The 27617-nt window shown below is 37.2% G+C and overlaps 10 protein-coding genes across 10 annotated transcripts; 5 read left to right on the top strand and 5 right to left on the bottom strand.

The window, feature by feature from the left end:
• Nucleotides 1-1240: 1240 nt before the first annotated feature.
• On the top strand, nt 1241-5447 carry GCK72_002242 (uncharacterized protein; the record flags this gene model as incomplete). Its single annotated transcript, XM_003104796.2, has 8 exons — nt 1241-1371; nt 2486-2607; nt 3349-3702; nt 3751-3871; nt 3937-4258; nt 4305-4470; nt 4515-5170; nt 5220-5447. The coding sequence occupies 8 exons, from the start codon at nt 1241-1243 to the stop codon at nt 5445-5447; spliced, it is 2100 nt and encodes a 699-aa protein (XP_003104844.2).
• Nucleotides 5448-9268: 3821 nt separating this feature from the next.
• Nucleotides 9269-11785, top strand: GCK72_002241 (uncharacterized protein; the record flags this gene model as incomplete). The annotated part of the gene is made up of 14 exons (XM_053723327.1): nt 9269-9372; nt 9421-9566; nt 9614-9659; nt 9705-9813; nt 9863-9950; nt 9995-10226; nt 10273-10594; nt 10640-10805; nt 10853-10921; nt 10969-11125; nt 11172-11263; nt 11314-11459; nt 11507-11574; nt 11620-11785. The coding sequence occupies 14 exons, from the start codon at nt 9269-9271 to the stop codon at nt 11783-11785; spliced, it is 1911 nt and encodes a 636-aa protein (XP_053591972.1).
• A 245-nt stretch (nt 11786-12030) lies between these two features.
• Nucleotides 12031-13651, bottom strand: GCK72_002240 (uncharacterized protein; the record flags this gene model as incomplete). Its single annotated transcript, XM_003104742.2, has 7 exons — nt 12031-12264; nt 12313-12468; nt 12515-12588; nt 12668-12813; nt 12866-13029; nt 13080-13307; nt 13370-13651. 7 exons carry the CDS (start codon nt 13649-13651, stop codon nt 12031-12033), a joined length of 1284 nt encoding a protein of 427 aa, XP_003104790.2.
• Nucleotides 13652-14154: 503 nt separating this feature from the next.
• GCK72_002239 (uncharacterized protein) lies at nt 14155-14853 on the top strand (the record flags this gene model as incomplete). Its single annotated transcript, XM_003104789.2, has 2 exons — nt 14155-14225; nt 14697-14853. The coding sequence occupies 2 exons, from the start codon at nt 14155-14157 to the stop codon at nt 14851-14853; spliced, it is 228 nt and encodes a 75-aa protein (XP_003104837.2).
• GCK72_002238 (uncharacterized protein) lies at nt 14552-14878 on the bottom strand (the record flags this gene model as incomplete). Its single annotated transcript, XM_053723326.1, has 2 exons — nt 14552-14616; nt 14710-14878. 2 exons carry the CDS (start codon nt 14876-14878, stop codon nt 14552-14554), a joined length of 234 nt encoding a protein of 77 aa, XP_053591971.1.
• Nucleotides 14879-15811: 933 nt separating this feature from the next.
• Nucleotides 15812-17674, top strand: GCK72_002237 (uncharacterized protein; the record flags this gene model as incomplete). Its single annotated transcript, XM_053723325.1, has 8 exons — nt 15812-15949; nt 16232-16430; nt 16480-16618; nt 16670-16787; nt 16839-16960; nt 17008-17095; nt 17141-17233; nt 17534-17674. 8 exons carry the CDS (start codon nt 15812-15814, stop codon nt 17672-17674), a joined length of 1038 nt encoding a protein of 345 aa, XP_053591970.1.
• A 681-nt stretch (nt 17675-18355) lies between these two features.
• Nucleotides 18356-20190, bottom strand: GCK72_002236 (uncharacterized protein; the record flags this gene model as incomplete). The annotated part of the gene is made up of 5 exons (XM_003104790.2): nt 18356-18478; nt 18569-19340; nt 19392-19934; nt 20010-20080; nt 20128-20190. 5 exons carry the CDS (start codon nt 20188-20190, stop codon nt 18356-18358), a joined length of 1572 nt encoding a protein of 523 aa, XP_003104838.2.
• A 321-nt stretch (nt 20191-20511) lies between these two features.
• Nucleotides 20512-23098, top strand: GCK72_002235 (uncharacterized protein; the record flags this gene model as incomplete). The annotated part of the gene is made up of 7 exons (XM_003104747.2): nt 20512-20582; nt 20632-20730; nt 20780-21019; nt 21207-21376; nt 21428-22529; nt 22597-22898; nt 22947-23098. The coding sequence occupies 7 exons, from the start codon at nt 20512-20514 to the stop codon at nt 23096-23098; spliced, it is 2136 nt and encodes a 711-aa protein (XP_003104795.1).
• A 277-nt stretch (nt 23099-23375) lies between these two features.
• On the bottom strand, nt 23376-24608 carry GCK72_002234 (uncharacterized protein; the record flags this gene model as incomplete). The annotated part of the gene is made up of 4 exons (XM_053723324.1): nt 23376-23453; nt 23502-23732; nt 24030-24296; nt 24435-24608. The coding sequence occupies 4 exons, from the start codon at nt 24606-24608 to the stop codon at nt 23376-23378; spliced, it is 750 nt and encodes a 249-aa protein (XP_053591969.1).
• A 656-nt stretch (nt 24609-25264) lies between these two features.
• On the bottom strand, nt 25265-26505 carry GCK72_002233 (uncharacterized protein; the record flags this gene model as incomplete). Its single annotated transcript, XM_003104718.2, has 5 exons — nt 25265-25359; nt 25406-25577; nt 25808-26011; nt 26247-26442; nt 26489-26505. 5 exons carry the CDS (start codon nt 26503-26505, stop codon nt 25265-25267), a joined length of 684 nt encoding a protein of 227 aa, XP_003104766.2.
• Between the last annotated feature and the right edge of the window lie 1112 nt (nt 26506-27617).

The raw sequence follows: 27617 nt of genomic DNA, 5'->3' as shown, positions 1-27617 counted from the left end.
ACAAAAATCAAGATGCCGTCAGTGATATGATGTTCCAAAAGTGAATTTTCAAATGAAGAAAAACGAATTTCAGGTTCTTATCTATCGACTATCATAATAATTAAAAATTAGTCATTTCCGATTAATTTCACTCTCTGTGATCCAATTGATAATTTAATCCTGATTTCTTGTGAATTTATAATTGATATCCATTTCAATCACAGGAAACAAGGAGATCCTTATTCCCTTTTGTTTTTCTTGTCTGTATATTTTCAGAGTTTTGTTGACTCTTCCAGATCGGGGAAACATTTGAAAAAATCACTTTGATACTTTTCTGTGTGGTTATAAACTGATATCATTTCTATTGAATTATTCGTTTTTTGGTGGAAGACGTCACTTACACTTCTATTTTCAGACTGTCTAAGTGGAGTGTATTTATAAGAAAAAAGCAAAGGGAAATGTATCAGAATTGTCCTATTTTCAAGTTCTAATTGAAAATGGGTAAGTAAAAATATGGTAAGGCAAAAGACAGAAAACAATAATTTATCGTCTAGAGGAGTAAGATTTCGACGAGTTCTTGAAACTTCACTTTGAACTTGGTGTTGCCTATAAGTCAAATTGTCATTCATACTTTGAGTATTTCAAAACAAAATGAATATAATATAACAGCAATAATATCTATCCGTTCAGAATATAATATATCTATCCGTTCAGATGAATTTCTATACGTATTCATAACTTTACTCTCGAGAATATTCTTATCCGCAGTCAAAGCAATACGGTAACGGAAGATTTCATTTCAAATGCACTCTTTTTGGATTGCTAAAGTCTCCTCAACTTTCAACATTTTCAGAGTAACTAAGTCGATATGAAACCACATGGAATGAATTTTGATTGACTCATAATTTACTATTTGCTCTCTCACTATGTCTATTTTTATTTTGACTTTTGATCGTTTTACCCCTTTCTTTTTTTGTTTGCATTCTGTTTCGAAAAAGAAAAACATCCTATTTTTTGGTTCACTTCCGTTTTTAATCATAAAACTAATCAGCAGATCAAAAACATATGTATTTAAAAGGAATTCAGATCGTTCCATTTCGTTTTCATCTTTCTTCTCCTCCTCTTTTCTCGAAGCACTCTCGTCTTTAGTTGTCTCAACGTCTCCATTTTTGTCACTTCCCCGATCTTCATTCCTTCAGAATTTGATACTTTTTTGCTACTATCAATTGAGAATTTGACCGGTCATTTGCAGAGATCAATTATGTATATCGATATTCCACGTCCTTCTTCTTTACCTCCGGATACTGATAAAGAGCCCCCGCCACCTCTGTCAGGATCAGATGGATGTGAACATCATGACACAGTTCGGACGTTACGGTCATTGAAAGGATGGTTAGTTATTTTTCATGAACTTAGTTAGGAACCAGATTTTGTTTTGATTCTAGAATTGTCTTTGAAGTTCTAAATCAATAGGCTGAAACAAGTTTTTCACCTACTCAAGAACTTGGTTTCTTTAAATATTAGAGATCATACCTGTGGAGAATCATAAGAATTTCATATGATTTAAAGGTAAATATGTGTTTCTAAAATAGATTGAAATTAGAATAAACATGACTGGTTCAATGAAACAGAATTCGACTGTAAATACAACTTTCAATGTCCGAAAATAATAATTTAATTCAAGTTTTCGTCTGATTGCCTCCAAAAATTGTTCAGAAAAGCTAATTGAATACCAGTACTTTCTATTTTTTATTCGAAGAAAGTAGCCAGCTGAAATGATTTCTGTGAATATTTATACTCTAGAAACGGATGAGATAGTGTGAAAAAGCGAGAGATAGAGACACAGCTTGATAAAATTTCAATCAAAATTCGACCGGTCAATCAAAATAAATGTGTTGAGGAAGACAACATTGAAGACCAAACTATCAGAATACCTGAGGAAATGACGACATCAGAACGGTCTAGAATACTAAAAAGTAATAAGTCAACAGTGACTTTTCAGACTTTTCCAGATTTAATAAGATAAAAAGATGAAATAAGAACATACATTTAAAATTATCTCCCAGACTTATTCATTTCAATGGAACACACTTTCACATGTTTTATCACTCTAAATTTTATTTAAATTAATTTTTTAAAGTGTTACTTCAAATTTCGATTTCCTACCGTAACCTTATGATGAGTTACAAGAAGACACTGAAAGCCGTATTCAAGTTATAAAACTTGTATCAAGTTGTGGTCAAAACCAAAATAGAATCAAAACGATGAGTAACACTGAAAAAGTTTTCGTGCTTGCCTACCAGCGAAAAAGAAGAAAACCGCCTGTATTCTCGAGCAAATATCTAGAATATCATTGATACCTGGCAAACATGTTCTTTTCTGTTGCATATTCTGATAGTTTTCCATTCGGTTAGTTTGGTTGTGCAGTTAGAGAAATGGATACTGTAGATCATCTCAAAAAACGGTATGAGTTTCCAACTTCTTTTGATTACAATATGTATTGCAGGGGCTCTTCCACGAAACATTTGGCGAATCAATTGGTTATTGAAGTTCCTGTAAACTCATACAAACATGTCAAGAAAATTAAAGGAGTTGGATCCGCGCATCGAGAGACGAAACACTTTTCAAGTTAGTTTTAAAACATCTTTACTTTTAAATATAATGCAACTAATGCATTCAAATTGGTCAGAGTTTTTTTTCTATTACAAAAGAATCATTACTTTCTCAAATTTTATGGGGAGTGGTTTCTGTAGAAAATAGATTTTCGTGAACAGGAGTTACCGTATTCGCTTTAATATACCAGGTTCTATGAACATTCTCGTAAGACCTCCATAGACAGTCCGTTAATTTTTATATTTCAAGGAGACCTGTTTTCATTTGAACTGGACTTGCAACAGGATGTGTTTTCTTATTCTTCCGGCCGGTCGGCTCGGAAGTTCGTACTGAAAAAATCGTTTTTTTTTAAAGTTTTTAAGACTGGTTTTTTGTAGGTTTCAAAGATTTCTGAGTAATATACTTGACAAAAAATATAGAAAATTTTCAGAAAAAAAATTGGAGGCCGACCTGGAATTTTGCAAGTCTTTTTAAAACTAGAGTTTAAGAGTGTGCCTATTACATAATTGGCACTTAGGATCAAAGTTAGAAAACCCGATCCCGGTCAGTTATAGTTAACACGGTGCATAATTCATTAAAATCTTTTCGAGAACCACTTTGACCGATACTTATCTTTCCTCGAAGTGAACCTTTGAACCTAACTTTTCAAAGTTATCTTTGATCTTTCTTCACCTTTTCCAAATCAAATATAGCCAAAGTATTCTTTGATCATAAAATATTTAATGTTTGCACTCATTCTCCTCTTCCTTTTTATAGGTACAACTACAATGCACGGTCCAAAAAGAATATTTTATGGAAAAGGTGTCGCGAGAGCATTTTGGGTTCTTATTGTTGGACTTGCTCTCGCAATGTTGATCTTCCAAATAGTCGTACTTCTTCAAATGTACTTCTCAAAACCAACACTTTCCCAAGTGTCATTCATTGTGAACGAGGGTGGAATGGACTTTCCAGCAGTCACAGTCTGTAATTTCAATCCCATCAAAAAGTCATACGTACGGGAATTGAATGCATCTGGAGATTTGACAGGAGCTACGTTAGAGTATCTTCTACAGACAAATATGGATGCAATGTTTGTCTTCAGTAACCTGGATAGAAATAATTTAAAACAAAGTGAGAAAATTAAAATGGGGAAATTGAATGAAAAAAAGAAAATTGCAGCGCACGATGAGGCGGAGACGTATTTTCAAAATCACACAGATTTTCAAATCATTAAGTTTCTGCGGACTGCTGGATACGATTGCGGAGAAATGTTCTTGACTTGTTACTTCGGAGGAAGAAGGTACATAAAAACAGACGAATTATTACAATAAGAAAAGATATGAATATTTATTTGATTTATTTCAGATTCGATTGCTGCAAATATATGAAACAAAAAGTGACATCTCTCGGGAAGTGTTGGGAGCTTGATCTACAGAATCTTGCTCCAGAATGGATGAGGAAGCAAATATCACCGGGAAGTGAATCAGGACTTCAGATGATTGTTGACGCTCAATTAGAAGAAGAACTGAGAGGAGAAGATGGAGATGCAAACGCAATATTCTCTGATATCTATGAAAATGGATTCAGATATTACATTCATCCACCAGGTGCAAATGCTGAATTAACTTCCGAAGGAATCAGTGTTTCTCCGTCGAGAACTGTTTATTCTGCTATCAAAACGATTTCGGTGAGTAGTTTGTCACAAAACAATAATAAAGATGATTCGATTACAGCACAACCTATTGAATCGAAAAAATTGGGGAAATTGTTCCGAACACTGGCCTGAGCGATACGATACATTCCTCTCTTACTCTGCATCTGCCTGTCGAGCTCTCTGCATTGCTCAGTATTTCAATGACACTTGTGGATGTGCTCCGTTTACTTATAATGTTGATGGAAGTATGTTGCTCAAGCAAATAATGAATCCAACAATTGAATTTCAGAGAAAAAGATTTGTGCTCCATATGAATCAATCACCTGTATGGATAACCATATGCTTCGAAAATTGAATGGAACTGATTATTTGGAACTTCCAGACTGTACAGAATGTCATATGGAATGTCAAAGCACCAGTTATACATCATACAACTCATATGGAGATGGATTTAATCGAGGATCTCTGGAATGGTTGAAGAAAATCAGTAACAAAACGGAAACTCATATCAAAAACAATGTAGCAGTCATTAATATCTTCTTTTTGGAGATGTTTTATACTTCATATTCACAAGTTCAAGCCACTTCTCTCACTGAAATTTTATCAGATATCGGTGGAAACATGGGCATGTTTTTGGGAATGTCAGTTATCACAATCACCGAGTTAACACTGTTTTTCTCAAAGATCTTCTGGATAATGTTCTCAAAAAGAAGGAGACAATATATGTATTCCAAGAAGGCGCATGAAAAAGAGAAAGAACAACAATTGGATGATGCAGTTAAAGAATTTCAAGAAAGAAGATCGAGACGAAATTCAAGAGAAAACATTTCTGCTCTCAGTAACTACAGTAATCGAATCGTTCCGTTGGAAGAATTTCAAAAGAAATTTGCATATAAAAATGGGAATTCAATGGATAATCTTTCGTCCAACAGCTTGGATAGTGTGGTGAGTAACACTCAAGAATTATCTGAGAATCAGCTAATAATAATTACAGATAGAACTAAAATTCGACATCAATGAGTTGCGTCGTCAGTTGAATCAACAGTCTTCCGATGGAATCGCTCGTATTCGTTTACCAACTCAAACGACCCGACCAAACTCTACAAATATGGATAATTATTCCTCAGGACCACCTATATTCACAATTGAACCCCTCTCCAGAAAGTCATCTCAAACTCCATCACCGCCTATCCGAGGACCTTTTTATCAATCTTCTAAATAGTTCAAAATCATGTATATTTATGTAGATAGCTGATTTAACTAGTCATAATTGCATTTTTTGTAAACATACGGGTATTTTCTTCAAAACAAATCCTTCATTTTTCCCTTGAAGAAAAACAATACGAGTTCTCACTTTTCTTGAATAAATGTTCATTTCATTCTAACCAACGAAACTTCTGAAAATTAATTTTCAAACTATGTTTACAACTGGGCCATAAACTGTTTTTGTGTATCCAAACAGTTGATATAAAGTTTTTTTTTAAACGAAGAGAACCCTTGAAGTTTTTGACACGCTTTTTTTTCGTGATGACAACTTTTGAATTTAAATTTTTTTGGATATTACTGTACTTTTATAACTTTAAAACATCACATTGTCACATAACAAAATTGTCATTGTTCAAATCCATAAACGTGATTGTAGTGAAACAAAGTACGAACTTGTTACCGTAGTCCTTCAACTGTGGAGACGTTCTGTAAATCACACTTTCGAGACAGTCTTTCGTAATTTTGAAATTAACCATACCGAAATTCTTTAAAAATCTAAGCAAAGAATCCAATATAACTTTCATTTACTAGCCAGTTATCTCTCCTTATCCCTCAATTACAGTATACCTATTCACAATCTGCATATTTTTCTCATTTCCTCCTTTCTCCTCTCTTTCTATTTGAATTCTTCTTTTTCAGCAGCCATTTGGTGTGTTTTGTGTAGCCATCAAACTTCTCTGCTTCTTCCACGATTTCCAGTCATTTATGGGTGTCCGCCGGAAACGATTCGATCGCTCCGTGACCGGTCAGAGTAAGAAAAACAGAGGAGCGCACCAGGCGGCACCCTTTAACAGCTCACACATTCTTATCAGTTCGTAGCTGAAAAATTGATATCAGGAAATGCGAAAACAAATAAATGGGGCAACTGCCTTTTCTATTTTTAGCATCAACTCAAGTTATTTGAATATGGTTTTGAAGAAGAAATCGTGTTGAAAAAGAACAATCAAAACTTTAAAATATAAACTGTTATGTATGGTTAATCGTAACTGTTATTGGCATTCAGTTGTAAGAAAAAATGGCATCTTGTTAACAAATTCAATGCAAGATCTAAACTTCCGAGAACGTAATTATTCTGAACAATTTTAAGCCAATTGTCAACCACAGAGTATTCACACTATTATTCATTAAGTCGTCTAATTCCAGGAAAATCATCACACGAATACAACTACACTCTTCCATCCAAACTCAGCTCTTTGTCGGGTTATTTCAACTCTAAAGCACGAAAAATTTTATCAGACTACACATTTTTGGCGCCTTTTTTAAACGAACATATCGTAAAACCGATTTGTCATGTTTGAAATGACCTGAGTGCACGCACTGGTCAGTTACCGTAAACGACGTCATGACGGCGATTTTATGGCTTTGTCGGTTTGAACTCATCGTTTTAATGTGTTGGTCACTGTCTGTGCCATTCTGATAATCGTGCAAAACGAAGGAAAAGTTTAGTCGTTGAAATAGTATGCATTTGTGCTCTTCAGATTTTCAACATTTGCTCAGTAAAGAATCAGTTGTAGATAAAGGAGAAGCTTCAAAATTATGATCACTTATCTTCAAGGGTTTTTCAACGTGGAGAGTACCGTAATCCAGAAAACCTTCACAAGAATAATAACGCTGAATCGAGCGGAGAATGCGAGAGAAGGGGTTCCGGTAGACCACAATTTCAACGATTCGGCGATTCACAAAATAAGATTTACTAGATGAAAAGAAGAATATTAAGAATAGAAAGGAGCAAATCCGCAGAAATGGGAGAAAAAGATCATGCCCTGTTGAAAATTATCCCATGTAAATGAAAAATATTTTCAGTGAAAACGAGCATCTGATGGAATTCATTCCACCATCCTTATCCTGTTTCGCTTTAAATGCTCGTTGTTCATTTCTCTTATTGGGCACAACTCAAGAGGATCGCCCCTCTCAAATCTCTGTTGTTTTCGTTGTTTTCGTATGTCAATAAACAATACAATTCGATATAAGGACTGATCATAATAATCAAAGAATTCTTCAACTTTCGAAACGGTATGTTTATCTGTAGGACCTCAACAGAAGTTGTGAAAACAACAAACTTCTGATACTTCTGTTCCAATGTAAACATGACCCAGTTTCATCTACCGTATCTCTCGGGAAACCTATTGTCGAGTTGTGAACTCTGTCACTTCCAGGGTATTCCGGAATATTTTAGAAATCAAATATCAAGTGAGGCTCTGTTTATTAGGTCTATCAAACACATGATTTTCCAATTGAATCCCAGAGAAATTGAGGAATTCAAAAGTTAGAAATCAGATAATAAATGAAACCAATCACCGCCCATTTTGCTCCCCGTTACTCACAATGAAGAAACGATTTCGGGCATTTGCTAACGTGTTTCATTGCAACTGTAAATTTAATGAAGTGTCTCTTCTATTGAAAGTTGATTCATAAATATCTTCCGATTTTAACCAAAGACTTTAACGATAGCAAGCCAGTTGTAAGTATCAAAAAGTTCTTCTCATATTGAATCTTTCTTTCAAAAGTTATGCAAATTTCGTGAAATAATTCTTTGACCTTATGGTTTTTCTGACCTATGAAGCTCACCGGTCAAACTTCTGATAAATCAAAATTGGCTCGTTCTAAAACTAACAGTAACAGGTATTCAAGATGTATTCAAATAAGAAAAGTAATCATAATAGTAGAAGGTAGAGATAATGTGGAAGAAGAGACGTCAGGATTCATGTACGTCTACATGTTTGCAATGACTGTAAATCGAGAATCGTACGACCTTTTCTCCACCTCTTCTGAATATACTCACGGCATATAAAAGGACTCAAGCCCTTATATTTCTTTTTAGTTTTTGTTGCTCTTTCAGTCATGTTTATTTTGTTTTTCAACTGTCTGAAAACATAAAACTAAACGATTATGAAAATAAACCAAAGAAAAAAGAGAAAAGTATAATCTCGGGAAGTACTGAATAAACTGAAAATTAAGTACTTTTTCCATCCTTTTATAAGCATTTCTTATCGTTAAGAACCTTTTAAGGCGTTACGCTTTAGATACAATTCTTCATTTGATCCACAATTTGAGCCCAATTCAGAGAGTGTGAAAAGTTAACTGATAAGAGGAAGTTGTGTTGCGAAACGGCTGGAAAGGGATACGGTATGGAAGACTGATAAAAAGGAAATGACAGTGAGGGTAAATGATGTTTAAATGAGTTTCTTTTCGAGTCATTTTTCCATTTCCAATGAATCACTCACCCGCTTCTAAGCATTTCGCCCTCGCATTTCCAATTTCAATCTCCTAAGTTCAGAAGAAATGAGACATTTCTCACATTGAGCTAATTCTATTTAAAATTTAAACTGAACATCTAAATTACTACTACAACATGTTTGAAGAATTACGAAAGGTCATCCAAATTCACTCTATCCCTTGCTAATCTTCTTTTTAAAAATGTTCATTCAACCTCCAAAAGTATTGTTTCTCTTTTTTTCGAAACAGAAGGTAGGGATTAAAACAAAACGGATAGTTCTACAAACAGATTATAATTGACAGTGTCCAATTGTGTTCCATATGCGACTTCCTGATTTCTACATTCATTCAGTTAATTACAATGTTTTTTAAATTCCATTCTATCACCTTTTCTTATCTTATCAGCTGTGAAACTTCTCTTCTATTATTATTTTTTAAACTTTACTGCAATCTCACCAACCATCAAAACGTTTTGTTATCTTTGCGCTAACTATTTCATCCATTTTAGTTACCGTATCTCCTCTTTTACTCAATTTGTTCAAAACTGTCACTTTCAGAAAAATGAATTCAAGTATATCATCTCAATATAAAAATGAGGGATTTGAGAATGACGATAAATATCTTGTAAGCTTCACAGCTGGATCTTCTGCTGATTCTCGGACACCGTGAGTTGAAAGATATGGGAACGAATCGGACTGAGTTAATATTTTCAGGTCACCCGCTTCAACACCACAATGTAATCTTCGATACAATGAATCTAGATCCCATATGATAATTGAAGTACCAGTTTCTCAGCTAAGGAAGATGAAAAAGGCAGAAGGAACAGTTTCGGTTAACAGAGAAACTCAACATTTTTGTGGTTTGTGGAATTGGAAAATGATGAAAATACACTATGAATCATTTTAGAAACGACAACAATGCACGGACCGAAAAGAATATTCAAAGGAAAACGGTAATTGAGAATAAGAGATTTGTGGAATATTGAGCTATTCTTCAGATGGGCGACTCTTTTCTGGTTTATAATGGTTTCTTGTTCCCTTGGTCTTTTGATTACGCAAGTTGTTATACTTGCCTCTGAGTATCTTTCGAAGCCAACTGTTTCTGATGTGAGTGATCTGGAATTGATGACTCTACTTAATAACAAATAGTTTTCAGGTTTCCTTTCTGATCAATGAAGACGGAATGGAGTTTCCACTTGTGACTGTTTGTAATCTGAATCCAATTCGCAAAAGTTATATAAATGGTAAAGAAATCACTAGATATTTCATTGAATCAATTCAATTTCAGAAATGAATAAAACCGGCGATGTTTACCCAGAAATGATCAATTACCTAATGCAATGGTTCACTGAAATTCCGACTCTTTTGGGTACTGCAGATAGACAAACATTGCATCAAGGCAACGAAGAACTGGGATTATATCAGAAGAATCATCCAGACTTCACAGCAGATAAATTCTTTATGGAAGCTGGATTCGAGTGCACTGAAGTTATCAAACTGTGCACTTTTCAAGGAGAATTGTATGCTTGATTCAGAAGGAATAGTGTGGGATTAATTTCATTTCAGATTCGATTGTTGTGCATTGGCTACTCCAATTCTGACTCCATTAGGGAAATGTTTCACCATAGATCTCTCAAAAAGCCCAAAATCATTCATGCATAAACAAACAGAACCTGGGATTCAGGCCGGACTTGCTATCACTTTGGATGCTCATTTAGAAGAACAATTCGATGGAACTTCCAACTCTATGGAAGCTCTTTTCACCAATTCATTTGTCGATGGATTCCGATATTTCGTTCATCCGCCGAACACTGTTCCTCATTTGGCATCTGATGAATTCACAGTTTCTCCGAACTCGGTTGCTTACTCTGCAATTTCCAGTGATCGAGTGAGTTGGAATGTTTTGTAAAATCATCTAAAGAAGCAATTGCAGTATGTTTTGTTACCTTCTCATCAATGGGGAAACTGTACAGAAGACTATCCGAGTGGAATTGAATCAAATCTACCGTACTCCTCTGGAAATTGTCTTGCATTGTGCAAAGCGAAATATTATTCAGATCATTGCGGCTGCACTCCTGCCTTGTACAATATTGAAAATAGTAAGTAGATTTTTTTGGTTGACTGATTCTATATTCGAAATTTACAGCAACAAAAGAATGCACTCCTTATGAAACATTTACTTGCGTTGATACAAAACTTAGTCACCACACGCAAGGTATTTTTAATGTTTTGATCTGAAAGTATTGACTAGTTCATTTGAAGGAAGGCTTGAATTCCAACCTCCAAGTTGCACTCGCTGTGCACAACAATGTAATAGCTTGGTATTCCGGGCGTACAACTCTTACGGAAGCCAATTTTCTGCTGGAGCATTCAACTGGCTCAGAGCGAAAAACTCGAATTGGACTGTTGGACACATGAAGTGAAAATTGATACCTTCTAATTAGTATTCATAGACTAATTTGCAGAGCCAACTTCCAAATGATCAATATTTTCTACCGAGATATGGCATACACCGAGTATAATCAAGTTCAAGATGCTTCAATCACACAACTTCTCAGTGAGGAAACTCTCTCTTGATTTCAAGCCAAAAAACGCTTTATTTTTCAGGTGACATTGGAGGAAATATGGGAATGTTTCTGGGAATGTCAGTCATCACAATCACTGAAATATGCTTGTTCTTCTCAAAAGTATTTTGGATTGGATTTTCGAAAAAACGAAGAGGTTATATGTACTCGAAGAAGATAAGCGAAAAGGTAACGGTTTGAAATGATTTATTCAAAATACAAATTGGTCACTTCAGACCCATGAAAGAGAAGTTTGTGAAACTGTCGAAAAAATGAAAGTGATCTCGTTTCATGGAAATTTATCGTAAGCTGAAACATTTTGTTATTCAAATTAATTCAATTCTCATAGAACGTTGGCTAATACAACTGGAGGAGCATCATTCAAAAACATTCCTTCAAATGAAAATGTAGAGTTTCGGATAAATTTGAAAGACTTGGCTGATCAATTGGATTCAGATTCCGGTTACAGTCGAACAGAAGAAGGAAAATCTAGGTCTAGTATTCAAAGATATTAGGATTTACTCTTTATTTGTTGTTTATTTCTCAGAAATTTGCTGGTATCTTTCGGGTTTAATGCAGTTTTTTAATGAAGAATTTTTTCTACGTGTTGTGTATTCTGGCTGGAACCATTTTTGTTTGAAATGGCGGTTATATTTGTCTTCGTTCTTGCACACACACTAATACTCTTGAACTATCTCTTCATTCAATTGGAAATATTAAAAAAGGCACAAGCACTTTCTTCCATTTCTCTTCGTTTTCACTATTTTTCTGTTGTATTCGCAGTGACTTGTTCCTGATTGACTCCTCCAGCTTTATCTTGTTCCTCTCGCCTCTTCTCGAATTCTTCGGGTTTCAATTGGACGAAACTCAATTCGAGCATTCGATTTACAATGACCACAGCAGCATAATTATGCAATTCATCTTGATAACGAGATGCCGAAAAGACAGTTATGAGGCGACGATCAGCGAAGAAAGCGTAACCGTATTCAACGACCTGTCAGATATATAACACAGTTGCAGATTACAGTAATCTCTAAATTACCTGATGAGCTCTGACAATCAGATCAATATCAAGTCGTTTACACAACTCATCTACCTCTTTCTTTCCAAAAATATGCGAGATGGCACGTATCTTATTGGGCTCGAATCCATTCGCAGTCTTCTCCGGATCTGCCCAAAGAAGATCACATGCAAGAAGCTGTAAATTGAAATGATCAACGAAGAATGAGAATAAATCTGCATACATGAGATTTGGCAGTTTCTAGCGGCAAAGGAATGGCACGGATATCGTCCAGAGATCGCAAATGTGGAGAGATTCCTGTATTTTAGAAGATCGTTCCAGAAAACCATCATTTGTACATTGTTAACTCTAATCCTTAATGATACCCATACCGTACCTCCATGCATACACAGAATCCGTTTCGAAACAATGGCTGCTAGTGGCATGTAGGAGAAGACTTGATTGAAGTGGATATACAAAGACTCTGCTTGTTGAACTCCAGTGCGGAATCTTGCTTTTAGTTCTCCGAAAAACCCATAGTTTCTGAAACAAAAATTTGAAAAGATGGGAGAGAAGAGAAAAATTAAGAACTGACTTGTTAATTGCCTTCAACTCATGATTCCCTCTCAATAAATGCACTTTTTTGGGAACAGCCAACTTCAAAGCAAAAAGAAGAATGATAACTTCCAAAGAGTGACGACCCCGATCGATATAGTCTCCGAGAAACAGGTATTGATGCTTAGTGGGAGCTCCACAAGACTGAAAACAAAGAAATCACAGCTTAAATGTGATCTTTCAATCAAACAAACATTAAAAATACGAAGTAAATCGTTGTATTGTCCATGGGTATCTCCACAAATATTGACGGGTGCTTGAAGTTCAAGAAGTGGTTGAGCTGGAGACTTTGGAGGAGTAATCGAAGTTGTTGCGGATACAGAACCAGCTGGCGGAGGAGGAACTGCAGCCAATCCCTTCTTCTCTGGTGGACTTTGATAATATTTCATTACCCGATTGAGAAGTATGTGAACTTCTTTAAACTGAAATAATGAATTGAAAATATCCATTTCATTCAGTAAACATCAGATATCCTTCAACTCACGTCGAATTTAACTGCCTTGGCTGTTCCTTTTGTTAACAACTTCTTGATCATATCCGATAGTTTGAAACTCATTTCGTCAGCCTCGAGAACCGTCCAACGATTAGCCTCGCATGGCTCTACTCTACCTTGACTTGGAGCAGCAGCAGCAGCATTCGGATGAGTAGAACTTGGGGCCGATGGAGGTGGAGTGGAGGGAGGTGCAGTTGGAAGTGGTGCAGCTGGAGCAGCTGGAGCAGTAGAATTAGCATGAGGAGGTGGAGGAGTCGGATTGGAAGCACTCATTATTTTATGAAGAAATGTGACTTCTTGAAGTTTACTAATTTAGTAATAAAGAGAGTGCGTGATGCTTGAGGTATTTTTTTGTTTAGGCAAAAAAGAAAACGGATCACGTTTAATTCTATTCGTTTAATTTTGGCATTAAAGTCTAGTGAAATTCGTGATATGTCTCATCAAATCGTACATAATCGTACAGATTCTGTCGCCCGGATTCTGAATATCTTGTCTGTCCAATCCAATGTTCCTCCCCTGTTTTCACGCCTCATTATTATCAGAAGCGAAACGGATTGGACACAAAAAGTCGACCGAGACCAGTATATTCTGCGGTTTTTAGTGTATCTCTTGTGTTCATAATTCGTTCAATTCATCCGGTCTACCTGTTGATATAAAAGAAATGGCATCAGCTTGGGGCCAGTTATCCACAAAATATTATGCCACGAATCAATTTCTGTTCAGTTGTTTTATGTTCTATTCTTATTGGGAATTCGTTTGGATGTCTGCCAAATCTTATGGGAGGTAGCAGTGGTGGCAGTGGTGCATGTTGTCCACCGACCCCATCCTGTCCTCAAGCAAATCAATGGTAAGGAATTCCCTTCCTGTTAATGTTTTCCCGGTTAAAACTTCCTCCCGTTGTTTCAGAAATAATGTTAAACTTCTTGACTTCTCTAATTATCTCACTCTTAACATGTCTACCTACTAATCTAATTTCCTTACCGCTTTCGTTTGTTCTCTACTGTGATTGTGTTAGTGGCTTTTGGCCCTTCATCTCAATAAATCAATTCAGTAAGTTCGAACAAATCCTCAACGTTATTTTTTTGGAGAAAAGTGGTTTAGAACAGGTTTAAAATGCTCTATTGGATGCAATAAATTTTCTGGATCTAAGATTTTCATTCCTACAGGAGTACCTCAAGCTTGAAGTTGATTCTCACGATGTGCTCCAGAATTACGGAGTTTAACAAAATAATTTTGACCTAAAATTTGAATTCAGTTCTTTCAATTCCATGAATCTGAATCTCCATTTTAAAAAATGATATTTATTTTTCGTTTCCAGTTCTTCGAGTTACGTATCTCCTCCTTCATCTGGTCCAGCCAGTTATCCAATTCCTCCTTCATCGTATGCTCAACAACCTCAACAATACGCTCAACCAGCAGTCGCTGCAGCGGTGCACCCACCACCTTCTCCAAAATATCCAACTGCTGGAAAATAATTATTGATATTTTCGGTTTATGCATCCTTATAAAATGAAACCAACGCAAACAAAAACACACGAAATCATATGACACAGAAATCAGAATTGCAGATTACTGTTATTCGAGGTCGTCTATTTTTTCTGTATATATCGTTTTCCCTTCTTACAGTATGACGCGTAGACACACACATTTATATTGGCAATCCAATCTTGTGTCCGTTTTACGATGCGAGACGATTCCTCCTTTCTACCTCCAATTTCGTTTTGATTAGTCAACGGAAGAGAGAGAAAACACCCCGATTGAGGAATGTTATGATAGAGGAAATGAAATTTGATGAAAAGGGAAAAAGTACAAAACAAAGATTTCTGGAAAAAGAATATGTTGGATTAAACTAGAAAAGTAGTAGAATTTTTATTTCTCGGGGAGACCATGCTCCTGAACATCTTTTCTTCACGGAAATTCAGATTTTATATATCAGGTGGTTAATGCCGATAATTGAGAAGTGTTTCAGAAAAAATGAGAACGAATCGGGTCCATTATCCCCTTCAGATAGTTTTTTTCTTAATCGGTTTCTCCTTTACTCTTCTGCCAACAATTAAAAATCGACGCACTTCGTTTATGTTTTATGGTATAATTGGTCAGAAGATGAGGGGTCTGAATAAGATTTTTGCGCAGAAGAGCCATAAAAATTTGTCTTCGTTTTCAACGCACATCAAAGAAAGACGGTTTCCTCCTTAGAAAATAGACCCGATTTTCACGTCGTAAACCCCAAGAAAATCAACAAAATCCCACCTTCTTTTTGCTTCGAGACAGACTCCGCCCACTTTTCGTCCGATGTCAGGTTCCCTCTGAAGGTGTACGGTAAGGGCTGATGTGTCTCGTTGTACCGGAAATAGTGTGTGGATGAAAGAAAGGTGAAAGACGAAACAAAACGAAGAGAATCAAGAAACGCACTTTCTGAGGTGACACAGCGTGATGCGAGCTCTATTTCTTGATTTTTACTTTCGATCGACAGCTCTTTCTACTTTTTTTATTCTTTGTTCGTTGGCAACAAACGAAATTCCACGTGGGGGGAAGATTGTGCAACCACCGAAACCTAATATTCTGAAACAGGTATGATTACATGTTTTTGTTTTTTATGCCGAACGGAAATTATGTTTTTCTATTCTACCCACATAGCAATTGAGCGTTCATTTTGATTCATTTTAATTCTCTTTTGATTTTCTTATTTCGAAATTGATCTGATCCCTTTCGGATTTCTCATCGTTTTCTTCTGAGTCATCGGCATTGAGAACCATTTCGAAACTGATCATAAAAACGGAATTGATCCTTAATTACTTGATCGGACAGTTTTTTGAGTTCCTTTCACTCATGAAACACTCAATTTCATTCCAGGGTTGCCCATCAGATCTTCTACATTCCCGAGCACTTCGAGCTATTCAATTGGCTTGTCGTTCTCATCCATCTACAGTAATCTCAGCATTTGAAGGAGTTCAAGAAGGACTTCAAAACTGTGCAAACCGACTGAGATTTCAGCAATGGGACTGTTCTGAAGCTGGAAATATAATGCATGATCCTCCGTTATTACGCCAAGGTAATAGACTTAAACTTGACTGAATCTAATCTGAATTATTCAAATTGAGGTTTTCGTGAATCTTCTTTAATCTGGGCGTTGTCGTCTGCATCTGCTGCATGGGGTGTTGCGACAGCTTGCGCACAAGGATGGATTGACGATTGTGCGTGTAACAATCACATGGGACAGAATGAGTATGAATTCGGCGGGTAGGTCAAAGGGAACATTGAAATAAAAGTAATGAGATCCGGTTGTTGTAGATGTACACATGGTGTTCAACACGGAATAACGGCCAGTCGGAAGCTGCTCACAAAGGTCGGCGCCGTCAATTCTTTGTTGCGTAAAGTGGAAAAACACAACTTGAAAGCTGGTAGATTGGTGAATATCTGATAGTTTCTATACCTGTAATCCTGATGGTTTTCATTTCAGGCGATAAAGAAAACTTTGATATCATCATGTAAATGTCACGGAGTCTCTGGTTCTTGTCAACAGAAAACATGTTGGAAAAGGACTGCAACACTGGAACATATCACTGATTATTTAGTAGAGAAGTGGGAAAATCTATTGTTCCCAGTTATCTTCGTTCTCTTTATTTCAGATATGCAAGAGCTAAACTATACACGGATGACTCTGTTGTAAAGACAACTGATTTGATCTACCTGGAGGCTTCTCCAGATGTTTGCAAGGTAGTTTTGGAGCAGCTATCTTCAGTTCAACTAATTTTCTTGCAGTCGAAATCGGTAGCAGGAAGGGTTTGTGCTTGGAGAAATGAGACACATACTCAAGGAGATTGCGACAGATTATGTTGTGGGAATGGGTTCAGTGTAAGTGTTTCAGAGTTTTTCGATAAGTTATGAACTCTGAAGGTTTTGAAAGTCTTTCTGTATATAATTTAACAATGAAGTTAGATTGGGCTACATATCTGATCGGATAACAAATATTGCCTTATCCTAAATGAACTGATGAATTAAAAAAAAACATATATACCTCAAATAAGAAACTTTCGTAAAATATAGTAGTTTAAAGCGGATTCAGATTCCTGATGACTGGTATTTTCCCTTAATAAAAATCATATAGTAAAATCCATCACAAACTATTCAAACTCTGAAAAAGACTATTTTCAGATCCGTCACGAAGTGGTCCGAGTGAAATGCGATTGCGAATTCGTTTGGTGCTGCAATTTAGTCTGTAAAGATTGTATACAACATCGTTGGATTTCCACGTGTAATGGGACTCCACCTAAAAGTTTAATATTCAAAAAGTAATATATAACTTCCTTCAACCATTTTTCTTCTCTTTTCTCAGTGAGAATATATTTTATCAGTCGGAATCAGTTCGTTTTCATTTGCGGGTCAACTCTTCTCCTAGTTCTGAATATGTACAATTACCCTTGTTTTCTAATTACTTTTTTGCCTCCTCTCATTCTCATCGTTTTTCGTTTGATTTGCGCCTTTCCTCTTCAATAAATATGCTAATTTATTTTATTCGCATCGTGTCGTTTTCCAATCACTTTTCCGTTAGAAAGTACAGTACGAACCTTCATCGGAAATGACACCCACCTCCTCCCGTTTTTTGTATTTGAGCGGAGATTCATGTATTATGTACATTAAAGACGTTTTGAGAAGAGATGGATGAATGTGTGTCAGAAATATTTGAATTTCGCGACAAACTGGCGTCAGTCTCAAGGTGAAAACAAACTCAAACGGAAGTCATCGATTTAGGTCGAAGCGAAAGGGACCTCTTCATCAATCTTCCCAGCAACATGTGTTTTTGAGAAAGAATTGATAGGATATTAGGAATTACTAAGTTTTAGAATAGGGACTTCTTACAAATGCACAGGTTGTTCTCATGATTTTGTTCATTAAATAATTAAAAATCAACAAGAAAATTAGTTACGGGTTGAAAACAAAATAATTGATGAAACTGGGACGAAAAAGGGAATTCAATTAATTTCGCATATTTTTGTTGCGAATCAAGCTTCGGAATTGGTCCAAAACAGCTTCTTCTTTCTTTTTCTTGGCCTCCATTGAAACTCCACTTAGAAGTCGTTTTTCTTCGGCTGTCAAAATCTGAAACAAGGAAAATTAGCATTACGAAATGGTGGAATCTTTGGTAACATCAAGGGATTATAATGTGTAGTTTTTCTCTTTACTACTCACTTGATTCTCTTTTCTCAACCGTGTCGCTTCCATTGCCTTGTGTCTTGATCCTGACATGACATAACCGACTTTCTCGTACTCAGCAATTTCTCCAGATGACAATCCGATCTCTCCACGTCTTGGGATACGTTCACCTCGAGCTGCGTAAGCTGCCATTCCTGCTCCTTCTCCCTTCAGTAAATCTTTTCCATAGTTTCCTGGTTTCTCTATTTCGAAAGCACCACCTTGATCACGTTGTTTTATGTGTTCTGGAAGAATTGGTGTCGGTGACATGCTTCCTTCTTTCCATGTTCCGATCGTTCCAGAAATTCTTTCTGGTTGCTTCTCCTCCCATTCCTCTTCAGTATCCGATCGGTTGTTAATTTTTCGTTTCAGTTCGGCCCTTTCTTTCTTTCTTTGCTCTCGTCTTGCTCGTCGTTCTTCTTTTTCCTTACTCATTTTTTTTCCTTTCTTTTTATCTTTCTTCTTATCCTTTTTGCTCTTTTTGGATTTTTTCACTTTCTTCTTTTTTCTTACTTCTCTGTCACTGTCATCAGATTCGGAAGACGTCGATGAATCGTCTTCTGAAACGTTTCTAACCGCTCGCATTTCTCTTTTTTTGGCTTTTCTTCTGTCTTCTCTTAATTCCTCTCCTTTCTTTATGTGTTCAGCTAGAATCTCTTCCGCAGCAACTCTCAGTTTATAAGTATCTTGAATTTCTGCTTGGCTGGGTGAGTGACCCCAAATACTATTCAAGCCAGCTGCTTGAATATCGACTCGCTCGGTACGTCTTCTGAAAAGAAAAACCGATTAGAATCCCTCATTTTATTCATGTAACACTTACGCCATCCACATTTCATCTCTTTTTCTCTCTTCGGCATCTCTACGATTTTCAAGGGGAGATCTCGAGTTAGACCTCTGTCGTCTGTAATTTCTCCTTGATGGTGACCTACCACCTGGAGATTGATTGCGACTCGAATCTCGTCTCCTAGCTGGTGGAGGACTTCTTGAGCGCTGCTGGCGTCGCGGAGGTGGGGAGCGACTTCTGGAATCATGTCTCCTCGGTGGGGGAGAACGACTTCTATAGGGGCGTCTGCGTGCTGGTTGTGGAGAACGACTTCGTGAGACTCTTTTTCTTTCACGAGATCGGGAACGAGAATTTTTTCTGCATCTTTGTGGAGATGGACTCCTACGGTAACGACGTTTTTCAGGTGATCGGCTTCGTCTTCTTGGAGAATCACGATGCTTGCGTTGTGGTGAAGGACTGGGAGCTCGAATTGGTTCTCTTTTACGTTTTGGTGATGGGCTTCTCACAGCTGGACTAGAAGATTGAGATCTTGAGCTGGACCGACTCGATCGACTGGAACTGCGACTACGGTCCGAAGATCTGAATTGAAAACAATATATGCGAATTTGATGATGAAAACCATTCTTTTTTCGAGATGAATTATGAAAAACTTACTTTTTTGATTTCCACATAGGCTTGTCATCGCATCCACTGTCACTTCTGCTTCTCGATCTTCTCTTTTTATTCTGAAAACACAATGGTTACGGAAATACTTTGTATTACTTTGAAGTACCTCTCTCGAAGAAGCACGAGAACTGTTTGAACTACCTTCATAATCTAACGAAATATCGCTCATTCTGCATCAATAGTCTCAAATTCAGTCGTTTCTTCTAAAGAAATCTATATATAAAGTTTTTCGAATACAGACAAGAAAAAATTTTGTACTTTTTTGCGCCGCAGTATTGCAATTGCTGACCACACCTCTTTAACCATGCCGGACTTGCAACGCTCGACACATTTGAATATTGCTCGTTTACCGCGTCCAGATATTGAGAGATCGATTTTTTATTCATTATCTCTTTTCATCTGCTCACAATTTACTCTACCTATTTATTTCATCTTTCAATCGATTTTCTTCTGGTCTATTTAAGTTGTTTAAATTTAGTTTCTTTCAGGAATGATGGATTCTGATGATGATGGTGATCGTCGCCGCGACAAATTTGCTCGAGAACGTCGAGACGATGATAGGTTTGTCTACTAAATTGTTCAGGGTAATTGAATTAATTATTTTTTTTAGTTATAGACGAAATGGTGGTGGCGGAAACTATTCACGATACGACAACAAAAGACCGGCTGGACGAAGAGATGATTACCAGGTGAAAAGAAGCCGTGGAGAGTGAGTAATGACTTTCTATTTCTTAATATTGATTATTGTTATCTTTCAGTGAAGGAGACGATGGGTTCGATCCGGTAAATCGTGGAGACCGTTCTGGTAACGGTGCTGATTTACCGTCAGAATCTGAAAGTATTTATTCTGGTCCTTTGTTATCATTTAAGAAATTTCTTGGTAATCAGGAAGATGATATTTCTGAGGAAGATGCGAGCAAAAAGTATAATGAATACAAAGGCGAACACAAAAAATATCAACTTGAACGGTTCTTCCGTGCACATAAAGAGGAAGAATGGTAATTTTCAGCTTTTATAGGAATTGAAGCGAGACCAGAGGCGCATTATGCCGCGGTCAAAAACAAACGGAATTTTCGAATCTTTGTACTTTCACGGCAAGGATGCCATATGTTCAATCCAATCAATTTCTGTTTCAAATGTTCCGTTATTGTATTGGTGTGCGACTGTTTTCATAATTTTATTTAGGTTCCGTCTGAAGTACAAGCCGGAAGAGGCGAAAAAGCAGAAAGAAGCTCATTTGGAGAATGTGCAGAAACGGTTGCAAATTTTCAATGAGCTTAGAGAGCAAGGACAGTTCGATAAATTCACTCTCGATTTCGGTGATGCAGAAGCAATCATTAGAATGCTTGATTCGGGTAAGAATCGAATTTAAAACATTTATTAAACTCTAACGATCCGGTTTTCAGTTGTGGTCAAATTGGAAAATGGATCTGATGAAGAACTGAAAGCTGTTCTTTCTCAGAAATTGGATGATGAGTCACTTGCTGATGTCAAAAAAGAAAGTAATGGATCGGACAAGACCGAAGAAGAGCCTGCTGCAATTGTGGAAACAGCTCCCAAAGAAGAATTGGAAGAAGGAGCAATTGAAGACGGAACTGAGAAAGCTTCTAACAAGGTCAACATCCACAAGACATGCTCTGTTTTTCTGAGAAATATTCCACCAGGTTTAACTTACGAAGAGCTCGAGAATCTTTGCAAAAGAAGTCCAGGATTTTTACGTCTTGCTCTTACTGACGGAATTGCCGAAAGAAGATTCTATAGACGTGGGTGGGCCACTTTCAAGCGAGACGTCAACATTAAAGAGATTTGTTGGGCACTCAACGCTCATCGTCTACGTGAAACTGATCTGAACGCTATCATCAATCGTGATATTACTCGTCGTGTTCGCACTAACAACGGCATTGCTGCGCATAAACAAGTGGCTGTTAATGATTTGAAGCTGGCTGTTAAATTGACTGCTCTTTACGATAAGAAAATCGGACTGTTCAATGCTGCTGATGAACCTGAGAACGATCGCGAAATGGACATCCGTATGGGAGTTGACTTGGTAGGAGCATCAACAAATCCAGTAATCAAAGAGGTTAAATCACTTGTTCCAAAAGATACTTTGAACGATATCAGCGAAGAAGAGGCCGAGTTATTGGGAGCATCAAACGGAGGAGACGCTCAACCTGAAAAAGTGCGTTACGAAAGAGACGATGCTATTCTCAAAGCACTAGATCTGCTTATAGTGTATCTCCGTATTGTTCACTCTATCGATTTCTACAATCATGGTCATTATGCTCAAGAGGATTCAATGCCTAACAGATGCGGTCTCATTCACGTCCGTGGGCAACCACCTTCTGGAGCTTCAATCACCACAGATGAAGATGGAACGCTCGTTGTTCCACAGAAGTTTGTGAATGACTTTATCTCAGGATTCAACACTCGTATCGACAAAGGCTTGATCGAGAAACAATATGTCAGCGAAGAAGAACTCGTTAAGATGGGCAAAAAAGACGGCGAGAAGTGAGTTGTTTTTCATGCTCTTCCAATATTTCTGATGCTTTCGAACCGAATTATAATCTATTTTCAGAGAAGTTGAGGCTTTCATCATGAAGAACACGGTCGAATTGGCCAAGGACAAATGGCTGTGCCCACTTTCCGGCAAGAAATTCAAAGGGCCGGAGTTCATCCGGAAACACTTGCAGTCGAAACATGAAGACAAGCTAGAAGAGGCCAAAGCAGAAGCTGAGTTTTTCAACAATTATTTAGCTGATGCACAAAGGCCTGTGGATCTCGAACCCAAACAAATTTCGAGAGATGAGCATCGTGGAGGTGGCGATCGTGGCGGATATGGACGAGAGCGGGAAGATGACCGAGGCGCCGGCGGTGGAAGTAAGTTTCCCTTCTTATAACTTTATTTTCCTCATGGTTCTTTTATAGGGAGTTCCTTTGGTAATGGATCGTATGAACGTCGACCTCAGTTTCCACCTCGCCACAGTCTCGGCGGACGCGGTGGACGTTACTTCGATGATGCACCACGCCGTCAGCCGGTGTCATACCGGGATTTGGATGCTCCTGATGACATCCCATAAACATTATCCAGTATATTTATTTTTATTTCAACTCATTCATGTTTCTTTAAAACATTACTACTCCCCTTTCGTTTTCTCTGTCCCTGTTTTAATTTAAATACTGTCGTCTAATAATTATTTGGTCAATAATATACCTGACCGTTTCTGTCGTTCTCTACAATAAAGTTTCATTTTGATCTTCCCGTATTTCATATTAATACCGAACGACCGGAATTAGCAGGCACGAACAATTTTATTAACAGAGAAATTTAACAACAGAAACAATCTTTTCAGACACTTATTTGTCTATCAAGTGCATTTTTTTGAGACGAAGATAAAATACAGGAGCCACCGGGTCGTCTTGATGGGTTATAGTCTGAAATAACTGAATAGAGAAGAAATCAATTGGTGAACGAATGAATACCTCAGTCTCATCAATCACAATTCTTTTCTTGAAAAGTGGACAATCTCGAACAAATGACTCAAATTCGCCGCCTTCGCCACATGGGTGAACTCCATATTTGTCTTGAAGAGTCTTCATAGTTGCAGCCATTTCAGACAGCGTTTTTCCGAGATGCTTTTCGCCGAGTCCAATGGCAGCTACTTTAATGAGAATTGCATCTACTCCGTTTTCAATCATTTCGGCAAGAAGAGACTGGAAGATATTTAGGATTTTTATGAACTGAATAACTTCTGGTTGAAGTCATAATTTTAAAGGTGTGGATGCCTAGATTAGTGCTTCGTAGCTTCGTAGTATGGAAATTGGAGTATACTATAGTAATCATTTAAAATCTCATATAATATTTATTTATGCAGGTTTATGAATATCGCAGTTGCATAACGGTTGCTATGACAATATGAAAGTGATGTGATGCTCAAAAAGCATTGAGATGTATTGTTTCAATTTCTAGAGTCACCTGAGTTTTGTTTCCTTTGAAAAAGCGAAGCTTACGTTTTGTTCTTTCTCCCAAAGAAAACACAGAGGAGTGAGATTGAGTCTCCGGCATACATCTTCTACGCGAACTTTCTGATAACTTGAGAGAATCGCTCCAGCCGAAACGCCTCTCACTTCTGGGTGATGTTTTTTAACTTCGGCTAGAAGTTCATAAAGATCCTCCACTTCATCACCATCTGTTTTCACGTAGTCTGCTTTCTGATTCTTTGGTTGACCGCTAATTTCTCGACGATACAATGGAAGTTGCATTGCCTCTCCATATAGCTGAAAAGAGCTTGCTTTCTAGATATGCCGGTATACAGAAATCTCGAGTATTCGTAAAAGTAAACCTCTGTAAATTGGAAAAGCGTTTTCGTAATCGCTTGATGAAATTTTAAAATAGGAAGTGTTTTCAGTGCTCACCTCGACGCCATCTGCTCCGACACTTTGGTACATGTACGAGTCCAGTTCATCAGTTTTCGAACTTTTTGGTGGGTATAAATTAGCCAGAGCCGCTACCTTGTGCCCTTCACGAACGGCACACATGAGATTGTAGCAGCTATCCTTACCTCCCGAAATCAACCCAACCACTTGCATGTTCCTACTGGAAATATAAGTATTTGAAATATTATATTGTACCTAAGGAGTAAATTGATGAACTGAACATGCTTGCTTGTGACTTTATTGCGTTTGAAGAGCACACTTTATTTGATGAGGTGAAAGCAATGTAGTGAAGGCATAATAAGACGCGATAGAAAGGTAAAATAAAAGGAAACAAAAAGAAGTATTTGTCAAATGAAGATTTAAACGTGAGCTAATTTTGATGAATAAAACTTTGCTCACAGAGATTATCACAATATATCAGCGAAAATGGTTGGCGCATTGCAAATATCGATCAAAATTATGATATTGTGTAAACAAAAGCTAAGAAAATCTAATCTTTTTCTAATTACAATAATAAAAAAAGGCCTCATACAGTCAATGCCTAGGAAAGGTTATAAAGTCGAAGGCGACGGAAAAATGGAGGCGGAAAAATCAAGGACGAAACCAACGAGATAACCGCTTAGAATTAAAAGTACCAGTGAGCGAGAAACTGTGGGGAAGAGGAATAGTCTTTAGTTGTGAAAAAGAAAGAAGACAAGGCGGAAAAAAAGCAAGTGATTCGAACTTCATTTAGTTTTGGTTGTAATTCTGAGGAAAAGGCAAAGGGGGTAACGATGACTGCGTGGTATTGTTGTTTATGACGAAGTAATTTAAGAAAGGTAGGAATACGAGTAGTCATCTCCGGTGCTGACACACTTTGAATTCAATTGCTCGGCCGCAAACTGAACATATTGTTGATGTTGTTCTGAATACAAAAATGTTAACTTTTCATCCTCTTTCCCACCACTCACCATCAAGTTTCTTGGTCAAGACAACCTCGAATTCGTTTCGAAGACGGATCTCCTGCTCTTTGAGTAAACGCTCGCAGATCATTTGAACGTTGGCCATTGTGAACTCGCGTTTGTTGCTGGTGCGCTCGGTGACAGACGTAGATGGTGCTTCGCCTTCGGAATCGGACTCTGACTGAAACGAGATGAATTATCTTAGATCCTGATTAGAGGTGTTTTAATGATAGATTTCAACATTATTGAATGCGTGTAGTCAGAAATAAAGTAAAGCCCGTTCGTTGATACGAAGCAGACTAGTTGCTATCTGCCGTTTTTTTAGTGTCCGATTGAGCTCAAGGAAGTACTTTAACCCTCCTAAAGGAATAACAGACACAGTATTAGCAGTTTGAAAGACGAAAAAATTACCTTGGGGGAGCAAGGAGCTCTGTATGCTTTAGAATAACTAGAAGAACATCCATCTCCTCTCTGTTCTCCATCATCATCACAATCATTGCCGCGAGGAAGTGCCTTCCGTTTACGAAGATTTTTTACTTCCGAACAAAGGTAGGTTTTCAGCTGATTTCTGGATAAGCGAGTCATGATTGTGGCTGCTTGAAAAACGCTCTCCTCCTGAAAATTGTATCTATAAATGTTTTGCGCTGTATATTTACGACCCATAATAAACGAGTTTTCGTTATTTGGATTCTAACTTCAATAAATGTGGTCAGAAAAGAGTATAGCTAGAACTACAAAGTTCTAACAAGTTGCAACTCTGCCATTAATATGGTGTCATTATGAGCTCGAAAAGGAATAGATCCGCTAAACGAGGAATATATGACACGATTGTAACCGTTGTTATGCTTACCTGTTCTTTAAACTTCTGAGCAAATGTACTGGTAGATGGCAGTGTAGCGGCGATTGTTCCCATTTGAGCACGAAACGGAGGGCACTGGGTTCTTGCTCGCTTAGCTTCCCCATTGTATGATTCATCGGTTAAAAAAGACTCATATTCGTGTTGCAGAGGTCTTTTCAGTGCGAGTCCACAAGCCATTATTTCACCACTGTAAAACAAAGAATTAACCGATTTTAACATTCTCAAAAGCTCACACTAGAGGATACGACATATTCAAGAAAGAAGCTTACGAAATTTTATAGAAAATGATAGAAATAATTTCGAAAACATTCCTAAAAAATCAACGTGAACGAAAAAAGAATTTTAAATTAAAATATGTAACCCGAAGCGTATAGTGAAGGAAAATAATAGAAAATTGTGAAGACAAGCAGGCAATGCGCAGGCTGTGTAAAAAGAAATGGGGCGGCAAGCGCATCGACTAAAAAATCGATATCTCCCAGCAGAGAAAAAGAGTGAGGCCGCAGCCGAGCACGAAGAGAAGAGAAGGCGTCTTTCGTTGAGACACTCCTGAATTAGTTTATGAAAGACTGGTTGGAATATAAATCGATGAACTGGGATCGACGCGTCAGAACACTGAACGAAACGATGCGAAAATGAGAAAATCAATGAATGAATGGGAGGAGGGTTACGGTGGAGAGAACCTGCAGATCTAACTGCGCCGCCAGTTCAAACATCGTTCGGGCACGCCCATTTCATTTTACCATCGAAATGAGACGGTTTATTGGTGTTCTTGGTATGAAATTATACAATAGTAAGCAATATCTAGAAACGTATGCGTTAAATGGAATAAGCTCAAATTCCGAAACTCCTAGTGCAAGATTTGTAGAAGAATGAAAATTGTACCAGCATCAAAATATTTTCAGAAAAGTTTGAGGGTAAATTATTTGCACCAAATGCATTTAAATTTTCATGGCAGACAACGACCTTCATGTCAAGTCGAAGAAATATGTGAATGATTTCATCAGCTAGCGAAACTTATCATTCTTCACAGCGGTATCTCTTTTTTTCTTTTTCGCGTTTGTCGAGAGGGTTTTGAAACAGAATTACGTCGCAGAAATGACTAGTTAATAGTTGTTTCATCAGTCCCAGGAAAACCTTGAATCATTAAGTTTGTGTTCTTCATTTTCTTCTTATACCTCGCTATTTAGATACTTATTGTTACATTTTTCTGTTCAGAATATTGGCATTTATTATTTACAAGTGTGCGTTTCCAGTTAGTTGTTATTACTGTAGCCGTATTTACATTAACCGATTTAATCTAACTCAAACATTGATTTATCACTTTACTTGGCAAGTGACGTATTTGAGATTACATCGCACTAG

Source organism: Caenorhabditis remanei, chromosome I (assembly GCF_010183535.1).
Source record: "Caenorhabditis remanei strain PX506 chromosome I, whole genome shotgun sequence".
Classification (NCBI taxonomy): domain Eukaryota; kingdom Metazoa; phylum Nematoda; class Chromadorea; order Rhabditida; family Rhabditidae; genus Caenorhabditis; species Caenorhabditis remanei.
Note: the sequence above shows the minus strand (reverse complement) of the source record. Positions and strands in the feature narration are given on the sequence as shown.